The following is a 10,000-nucleotide window of genomic DNA, read 5'->3' as shown; positions in this document are numbered from 1 at the left end:
TATGCACTTACTGATTCTCGAACTCGGACCTAGACTTGCTCACAAGTCGAGCTTTTGAGCGCTTAGCGCGATCGTACGAGCGCGGAGCGCGACCAGAAAACCAGAAAACCAAGCGAACGACTTTGAGAAAGTCTAACTCGGACCCTCCACTAAACTACAACAACGAACATGCTCAACCCAACACAGTTCTTTTCATTATTTACTTTTTTATATTAATAGTCAATAAATATCCGTGTCTAATAACCAAGAATAATCCTAACCTGATCCTAATTTTTCTCTAGGCCTAATTTAGGCTCCAAAAAAAGTTTCTTCCATTCATCTGAGTGCGTATTCAACCTAGATAAAATGAGGACCACCAATTTAACCTGGGGAAAATTTAAAACGGATTAAACCTGAGAACAGATTTTACCGCCAACATTTACACTATAATAATATTTACAAAAGACAAAAAATAGTTTCATTGTGCCATGACCAAAAAAAGCTCAATAGCGCATGTCCCAACGGGCTTTGAGAAGTGCAGTGCCTCGTGCTCAGCTGAGCTACAATATTGTTATTATGAGATGGTTTTATTTTGTGTCGTCAATGTCAATGGTAGATGAATATCTTTAGATCTCTTATTTGCTCCCGTCTTCGTCAATCAACATTTGTACATGCAACAAAGTTATTTATGTCTTATCTTTGTTTGCGGAGATCATCTGTAAACCTCTTATTTTGTCCGTTTTCTGCTTAAGGGCTTCAAAGGATCCAAGCTACCAGAGGGAGGAATCAATGTATTCGCTTCTATGTCACACACACATCTCACGGGTAAATAATAATTTTACTTGAACTAGTAGTAGGGAGAGCGTTCCACAACTTACGCCGCTTGCTGTGGCTGTATTTGAAATAGCTCCGAAATGCCAATGATAAGGAAATTGCCGTGGTAAGTCCATTTTCAGGGAGTCGGAGGTTATGCGTTCCCACATCCTCTTCCACCTTAGCCTTAAAATTGGACAATGTAGCATCTTTCGTGAGAAACAATTTGAGTGACTTCCCGACTAAACTTGAAACAAAAGACTAAACAAAATAGCCAATGACGTAAGCTTGAAAACAATAGAGTGTTTTCACGTGACGTCACAGCGGCCATCTGGGTGTACCTAAATTATAGAACGGCGGCCATCTTGGTGTCCCCAACTAATCCTCTGGGAATTGAGCTCTATTATCATGCAAACGTTTTCTTTTGTTTCAGTAGAAAATCAAGGTTACTGATCACGCGAGTGAAAACATTCTATTGAGGCGGAAGACCTTAGACAACAATGACCAGAACCAAGTTGCTGACCAGCGGTTTTCGTTAAAACAATGGTTTGCTGGGGGTGCTCAGTCTCGCGGTCTCAGAAAACCTGGTTGTGGTCATTGTTATTTAAGGTTTTTCTATAGAAACTGCCACAGTAGCAAGTTAACTTATGAAATTTGCTAAAAAGCATGTTTAAAATGAGCAGATGATTGCAGACGCTGCTAGGGTACTTAGAGTCCAATTGTTGTTGCAAACTTTTGGAAACATGAAGAATGGTTATATTTTTCGATCATGTGTTACAGTACGAAATGAAGAAGTGATCCTCGCACCTAAAAAATTCAGGTGGCTTCGACGGGATACAAAGCCACGACTTCTGCAATGCAGGCGCAACAACCAACCAACTGCATGAGCTATGACGCCGTTCAGTTAGAAGCAAGTCAACCTGCTGGGCCCATGCGTTTCCGCGAAACGAAAAAAAAAATTTCCACTCTCGAGAGATCGCTTCTCGGCCTTTTGGCTAGGATCAAGTGTAAAGTGCACCCTGCACCCTTTTTCTAGGATCTTATGAGGCTGGAGTAAAGTGGTTTTGGCCGCCTCTAGTTCCCTATAGAGCGTTCTAGGCCAAATTATTCCCTTTTAGTTTTCTTGATTCGTTTTTTACGTCAAACGGCAAATTTCGTGAGTGAAAGCAGGGTTTTGCCAAAAATATAAGAACCCTGCTCGATATTAACTCATTTCTCTCCTGTTAGCTCCAGGTATCAAGTAACTTCTCAAAGGAACGAGACAAGTTAAAATGAAATAATTTTCACGCTTTTATGGCAAGCAGGAGACTGCCGTTTGCCCTTGGCCGTAAACGTCATGCTTAACCTCTGTAATAAAAAGCTTAAGCAACGGCGACGGCAGCGAGAACGTCATATCAAAATATAAATTCACATTGTTGTAATCGCTTCATGATTATTTCAACCCTTTTAATATGACAAGGGTGTGGTAGTTCCCCAAAAGCGACACTGGTCGGAACGGCGCTCAATTTAGGGGAGAAAATGAAAATTTATCCTCAAGTGCTGACTTTCGTCGTAAAACCTCAAATTTGGCTACTATTTTACGGGGGACAGCTATTCTTAGAGTTATTTTCGTAGAGTTATGTCGTAGAGTTAGAGTTAAGTTTCCAAAATCCTGAATTCAAGATTTTGGAAGCCAACGTTCATAAAAGCTCAACTTTTGTTTAGGCTTAATTAGGCCTAATGTTAGCTTTTATGCATGTTTAGGATACTTTTGTATTTCTAAATTCAGGATTTAGGCCTTCTAAAATCTTGAATTCAGGATTTTGGAAACTTAACTCTACCTCTACGACATAACTCTATGAAAATAACTCTACTGCTAGTCAACCTCTCTTTTACGTTGTTGTTTTGAAGACGACGGCAAAGAAATGGACAAAAGTGAAAAACGCACGCGCAGTGCGTGCAAAGCTATTGTTTTTGCCCACTAAATATTCAAATTTGTGACATTTTGCTCATTGCTCGTATGTTTCCTCGCCCCTGCGGGGCTCGGAAAAATACTACGCAACTCGCAAAATATCCGCTCGTATTATATGTTAAACCATCGAATAAGATGTATTTATTGTAAGACAATCGGGGGACAAGCGAACGGCTCAACTGTGTTATTATGAACTAAAACGAGTAAATATATGTTATTTGCCAGCTGGGCGGTCCGTATAGCGAAAAACTATGACCGAGGTCTTGAAAATGCTGCTCGATGCCGCAGGCTGAAGGCAGCTTTTCAAGACCTCGGTCACAGTTTTTCGCTATGCGCACCGACCCTTAGCTGGTAAATAACTTTTTCTTTTCCTCTCTCTCCCTTCCTCTCTGAAATCACTTTTTAAATTGTTGACTCGCATCGCGTTTGATAGTGAATGTAGCATTAAAGCGACTTACAAACTGAACGTTTCAAAGAGGAATATTTTTATTTAAATTATATTTCTAAACCTCTTGTCTAATAAAAAGTAACTCCTGTATGTAAACGGATTCGGTGTCAAAAAATAGAAATTAAAGGTCGAAGGCAAAAAACTCTCCGAGCGTTACCGTGCCAGTGGGCAGAGATCGATAGGAAAATCCGGACCTAGCGAAGAACCAATCAGATTGCAGGATTCGATACCATGCCCTCTCGGAGAAAAATAACGAATTTTATGATACGAACTGAAGAATAATGTTGTATGTTTTTTTAGGCCGCAAGATCTTTCTCCGCCACATCAGAAATGAAGTAGAGCTTCCAGAGATATCTAGAGACGATCATTATGATTTTAACTTCCAGGTAATTCACGTCTCAAAGGGGCCGAGTAAGTCAATCTAACTTGGTTTTCGTATTACAGTTTCATTCAGAAAATATATTGTTTCATACGAATGGCATATTTTCTGAATGGAATAGTCTGGCTGTCTTCCGATTGCTTCGAATGTTGCAATGTCGTCATTGATACATGATCTCCGGGGCACCCAACGATAATCTGCGGTGAAATACTGATGTGTTCGGGAGAGTCTATCTGTTGTATGAATTTCGGTTCTACGTTGCCAAACAGCTACAGATTTTTTTACTAAAACATTACCTAAAAGATTCGCAACCAGGGAAAAGTAGTCCCTACGTTTTCGGAAGAGATATTTGTGCAATTTTGGGCACTTGGAAAGGTCACCTAGCAATTTCAGATGACCAACTGATTCGGTGCATGCGAAGTTTTTAGAGGGTAACGTTCAGCTAGCAATTTCTGAAATGAAGACATCATTGTCTAAAAGTTTCGGACACTTCAATTTTCAGCTAAGATATCCGAAGAGATCAAATTTTTCATCTCTTTAGACAGTCTTAATACATTAGAAGGAGTCTGGAAATGTCTCTCAAAGGCTTTTGGTTTGATTTAGAGGATGCTCTTCAATCGAGTACCTCAAAACTTTCTGCCGCAAACCACAGTCGATGCAGACAATGAAGAGACATAGTCATGACGCAAAGCAAATTCACGCTGCCGGCTCAAAACGTGAGAGAGAAAACGTGTTAAGACGAGACTTTATGCCTTAATTCCACACTCAGCTTAGTCTTGTAAATTTGTGTTACAATGAAGATTTTAATAGAAATAAATGAGGACATTTAAGCCTTGTCAATTGATGTCAATGAAATCCGAGTATGATGCTGACTTTAATGTAGCACGAGGTTTAAAGCTGAGCACAGTTATAAGGCTGGTTCACACGAGCGACGCAAGAGCAAGCAGATACATGTGTGAATTACCATAATGCAAATACAAGCGCAAGCACCGACGCAAGAAATGGAAAATTTTCCATTTGCTCGCCCTTTGCGTTTGCATTTCTTACGTGTGATTTGGTGTAACGCAAACGCAAGGTGAAAAATACTCGTTCCATGTCTCTGGGGATGAAATCAAGATGGCTTCTTCAATCACGTCGGATGAAAAAATAACTGAGAGCGTTAAGAAATATCCTGCGGCGATCAATGAACGAACACATATAATTACTAAACAGAAGTAATACTCTCGATCACCAAGCTAGCTGCAATTCTCTTACTAGATCATGGTAATCTCCCCGAAGTTTTCTTTTTCGAAAGATGTCTCGAAACCATGGACCTTATTCTATCGCGGTTCAATTTATAATTCTTTTGTTCAAGTGCAAATTAGCCTACCAAGTTTCGATACCATACAGTGAATTGAAAAGAACTCTTGCGCTAAAATGAGGCTTGGTAGGCTAATTTGCACATTAGAAAAAGAATGATAAAACAAGTGCCATTTGTGAATAAGGTCTATACACGTTTGGATCTTGTTGTTATGCTATTGTTGAGCCCTTCGCCTTATTAGCCAAAGACCAAGAAGGAGAAAGAACGTCAAGCAACACATCAACTTCGTCCGCCATCTTGGGATACTCAATTGCGCGCGCGTTGTTTCAATGTGTTTGCATTTGCGTTGGACGTGTGAACTTCCTTGCGCTTGAATAGATGGAGTTCAGCTTGACAAATACCAAGCAAACCTTCGCATGTTGCCTTCTCGATAAACAAAAATTCGACTTTTCAAAGCGCCATTGCTCAGAGATATCTGGTATATCGGGCTCAAAATTTCAGAGCTATCTCATTATGCAATGCACTTTCAGTAGTCAGTACTTTATTCTCGGTTTACTGATTATAGAAAACGATAGCTTTGTGATAGTGAGTGCTAATGTGGCAAAAAATTTAAACAAAGATACCCCTATATCATGGAAAACTGACTTACAGCGTTCGATTTTTGGGCAGCTTAAGCACGAGCGTTTTTGAGACGCGGACGGGACGGAAACCGGAAGTGAGCTGTTTTCCCTTTTAACTTGTCTTCAAACAACCACATTTACATTGCTAAGATTCTTTTCTCCATTAGAGATGATTCGTATAACAATCTGGGAGACACCACTGTCCTGGCACGGGAAATGTCCTCTCCCTAATATGTCGCTAGAATGCCAGTGTGAGAGCTCAGCAGTGGACAGCTTTTATAGATGATAACATTCGCCACTGAAAACGGTACTAAATCTCTTTTATCTATTCGCAGGAATATCAAACAATGAGGAAAGAAGTTCACGTTGCTCCAGTAAGAAAATTACTTTTGAAACGTTATCCTCCTTCTCCTCCCTCACTGAACATAATTTATCCCGACCATTCCTCTCTCAAACTAAATGGTCAACTAAAGAAGACTTTCAAGATGGAATCCTAAAGGAATACCGAATTTGGCTTGAAGTCCGCGAGTTTAAATTGAACCCTGTTGCTAACTTTCCTCGTAAGAGTATTTCTGATCGAAAGCCAAATAATATGCTAAAGAAACTTTATAATTTTTTTACAGGGGGACGCCTTGATAAATGTGTGCGTCTATGACTCGATGGATAGAACTGGTTTCACACGGGTAAGTATTACGGCGAGTCAATTTTATGCGGTCTAGAGATAATCAAAGGTAGTCACACTACGTATCAGCCCAATAACAATTGGCCATATTTATTCGCTTCACCTAGGGCGAGGGTCGAGAGTAACAAATTCTTCTCTACAGGCGTAGAGTCAGATTTTGCCTTCCACTAAGGTAATAGGGACCTTACGGTGAGGAAAGAGCTGAGAAAACTGCCTCACGAGGCGGTTTGCTCAGCCGTTTTCTCACGTGTGCGGGGAACTTTTGGTGAGAAATTCGCCTAGCGAGGCCATGAGCAAAAATTCAAACATGTTTGATACTTTTCGCCTCGCGAGGCAAATTCCTCGTTGTGTGCGGCCATCGTGAGAATCGAGTTGAGCCACAGGTAACCCAGGCTCACTGTGTGCGTCACGTAGGTATTAAAATATAGAGAACATATGAGGCGAAGTTTAGGTCTGAAAATTTGCTAGAAAATGGTAATAAAAATCGATAAAACTTACCATGTGGTGAGCTGTTGTTGTCTTTAATACGTACACGAAGTTTCAGGGAAAATGGTCCCCGTTCACCTTCCTTCACAATATAGTGACAAGGTAGGAGACGGAAGCCAGCGTCGGGACTCCGATCGACCCAAAACAAGCACGATTTTTTCCGCGAAAATCAAATCCAGTCGCTAAATAAACACGCCAGGTTCGTGGAATAGGAATTTCTCTAAACCATGAATCCACTGAAGCATCTCCAGGTAGCAACGCGGAGCCACCAGACTCCGTAAAACTTGTAAGTTAACCTGCTAAAATGGCGGCCAGAAAGCGTGGTACTCACGAAGTGCCCAATTCAAAATGGCACTGAACTCTGGACGCCTGGTGACGAGTATAATAAGTCTCCCTCGAGGGAGGGGAGTCCCAAATTGCTCAGTGAGTTTTGTTTTTAGCAATTTGGGACTCCCCTCCCTCCAGAACTTATTATACTCGTCACCAGGCGTCCAGAGTTCAGTGCCATTTTGAATTGGGCACTTCGTGAGTACCACGCTTTCTGGCCGCCATTTTAGCAGGTTAACTTACAAGTTTTACGGAGTCTGGTGGCTCCGCGTTGCTACCTGGAGATGCTTCAGTGGATTCATGGTTTAGAGAAATTCCTATTCCACGAACCTGGCGTGTTTATTTAGCGACTGGATTTGATTTTCGCGGAAAAAACCGTGCTTGTTTTGGGTCGACCGGAGTCCATAAGCTGGCTTCCGTCTCCTACCTTGTCACTATACTATGAAGGAAGGTGAACGGGGACCATTTATCCCGAAACTTCGTGTACGTATTAAAGACAACAACAGCTCACCACATGGTAAGTTTTATCGATTTTTATTACCATTTTCTAGCAAATTTTCAGACCTAAACTTCGCCTCATATGTTCTCTATATTTAATACCTACGTGACGCACACAGTGAGCCTGGGTTACCTGTGGTTGAGCTTGGTCAATCAAGCATCCAATAAAAATACATGGAATTCTCACGTGAGTTCAGTGACGTCGGAATTTCTTCCTCCGACAACATCTTGAACCGCTGTAGTCTCATGTATTTTTATTGGATGCTTGATTAAACCAAGTTCAGCTCGATTCTCACGGTGGCCCGCACAAAGTGAGGAATTTGTCTCGCGGGGCCAAAAATACCAACCATGTTTGATTTTATCCTCACGGCCTCGCCAGGCGAATTTCTCACCACAATTTCCCCGCACACGTGAGGAAACGACTGAGCAAACCGCCTCGCGAGGCAGTTTGCTCCGCTCTTTCCTCACCGTGTGCGGCGGGCTTAAGATTCTATGACGGCGACGTCAACGAGAACGAGAACAATAGCATTTAATGAGCAAAACAATCGCTCTGCACGTGCAGTGTGAAAATTTGTACATTTCTTTTCACTTTTCTGCAAAAATACAACGTGAAATGACAAAATTCCCAGCTATGAGGACAACGTGAGCACATAGCGACGAATTTTATTTTTTTCCGCCTGGTTTCAACATCGTTCCTCCCACTTCAGTCCCTGAATAGTTGGGGTAGTTCCACGAACTGGACTAATGACGAAAAAGTTTGGAAAATGTAAACCTGTAATTTTGAACGATGTTTTCGAAATGACCAGCTCCCGACGTCAAATGAATGGCTTCATAGCTCACTTGGTTAGAGTGTCATACCGGTATCGCGAGTTAAGGTAAAGACAGTAAAGGAGATCCCTCTTTAAATATTTATAGCTACTTCGTAGCTATAAAACTCACCAAAGGCTCAAAACGAAAAAGCGGCGTTTCCGGTGAGTTGTTTAATTTGTACACACTAGATTCAAGACGGGGTTAATTTCTCTCTGCGTCCAAACTTGCTCTTTTTAAGTTTACCCAGCTTTGCGTGTTTGTTCGTAGTTTTTGTGTCTCATACTTAGTTTTATATCTCTGGTCCAGGACCGTGGTAAATGATAAATCTGATAGGGAAAACACAGTTCTGATTGGTCTTCTCAAATCATGACGGTTCGGGTGGAAAAAAACGTCGTAATAAGAAGTTTATCGTTCGCCCTTTTTTGCATGCCCGTTAACGTTAAGCTTTAAGTACCGTTCACTAGTGACTGAATAGGTGTTGATTCCGAAAACTTAAAAACTCGGTGATTCTAAATGATATTGAAGTCAAATATTTCTCTATTCATTCCTTCACTCACTCCCTCCTCATATTTTTTTATTTTTTTTTTCAGTCATCCGTTTATTTATTTATTTATTTATTTATTTATCCATTCATTCATTCCTTTGCTTTAGGGAGGTCTTGGTACAAGGGACGAGATGTGCATCTCGCTGTTGTTGTATTATCCTAAAGTAAACACTTCTTTATGCCTTTCAAGTGAGCGGCCGGCTTGGCAAAAATGGGACGAACAATACCTCAAGTAATTATTTCGAAATTTTGTATGCTTATCTGTTGGCAGGTTTGTGCACGTACGACCTTTGACGTAAGGGATTCTTGTGCGCGCGCACCTAATACTCGTGACCATTCTTCTCGCAGACCCACCGACCCAAAAACTCATCGGTGTTCAAATCCTGCCAGTTTCGCAGGGCATTTGAATTCTAGATAACATAAAATTTTACCTTTAAAATATATGTTAACCCATTATATTATCATTTATAAATTTCTCCCCGAAATGAGGCAGTGTGGAACAAGGTTTGCATTTGGCTGCCACTGGTTCCAATCCCGCGCTATGTATACAACCAACTGGATGCTTCCTATCAGATGGAGTTTTTTATTTCAAATATTTCCTTCGCTTTTCATCGTGGTAAAGCGCATTTCAGCACGGTATCCACAAGCAACCGTGCTGTAGAAATGATACACACGAAAAAAAGCACGCCGTGGATGGAAAAATATTGCAGATAGGATCCGGATGATTTGTTCTCTGGTCGGTCCTGTACATGTGTTGCAGTGCGTAGCTATAGTTTTGGGACGTCAAGTGACTTCATAGACAACGTCAGCGTAAACGTCGCAGAGAAATAAAGATTTGTTGTAAAATTTTAGCTAAATAACCTAAGACTGGATGTAGGAACACCATCGCAGTAACTTAACGGAATAGAAAATAACTGTTTTATTTTCACGTTGTCTGTGGTCATTTCACATTTGTTGTTTTGCAAAGGACTGGAATGAAATGAACTCAAATGCATGCCGCACATGCAGAACGCTTCTTTTTGCCGTTGTTATCATTCATGAGTTAAACGCGTGCGAAACCATTATGATCTTCATGGGCAGACATTCTCTTTATTATTTAAGCCAAGACAAATAGAAATCTTTTCTTGTTACAGACAGAACTATGAATTACTGGGGAAGCCGAC

General features: G+C 41.0%; 1 protein-coding gene across 1 annotated transcript in view; it reads left to right on the top strand.

The window, feature by feature from the left end:
• LOC138015538 (DBH-like monooxygenase protein 1) overlaps positions 1 to 10,000 on the top strand; it is a 21,955-nt gene that overhangs the window by 10,891 nt on the left and 1,064 nt on the right. The window contains exons 8-13 of the mRNA XM_068862602.1: positions 732 to 804; positions 3,492 to 3,577; positions 5,826 to 5,864; positions 6,114 to 6,173; positions 8,945 to 9,069; positions 9,971 to 10,000. The exon at positions 9,971 to 10,000 is cut by the window's right edge and continues 91 nt beyond it. Coding sequence (XP_068718703.1) covers positions 732 to 804; positions 3,492 to 3,577; positions 5,826 to 5,864; positions 6,114 to 6,173; positions 8,945 to 9,069; positions 9,971 to 10,000 — 413 coding nt within the window. The remainder of the gene's footprint in view (positions 1 to 731; positions 805 to 3,491; positions 3,578 to 5,825; positions 5,865 to 6,113; positions 6,174 to 8,944; positions 9,070 to 9,970) is intronic.

Source organism: Montipora capricornis, chromosome 9, assembly GCF_036669925.1.
Source record: "Montipora capricornis isolate CH-2021 chromosome 9, ASM3666992v2, whole genome shotgun sequence".
In the NCBI taxonomy this organism is placed as follows: domain Eukaryota; kingdom Metazoa; phylum Cnidaria; class Anthozoa; order Scleractinia; family Acroporidae; genus Montipora; species Montipora capricornis.
The sequence above is the reverse complement of the archived record's forward strand: the minus strand, read 5'-3'. Positions and strand labels throughout refer to the sequence as shown.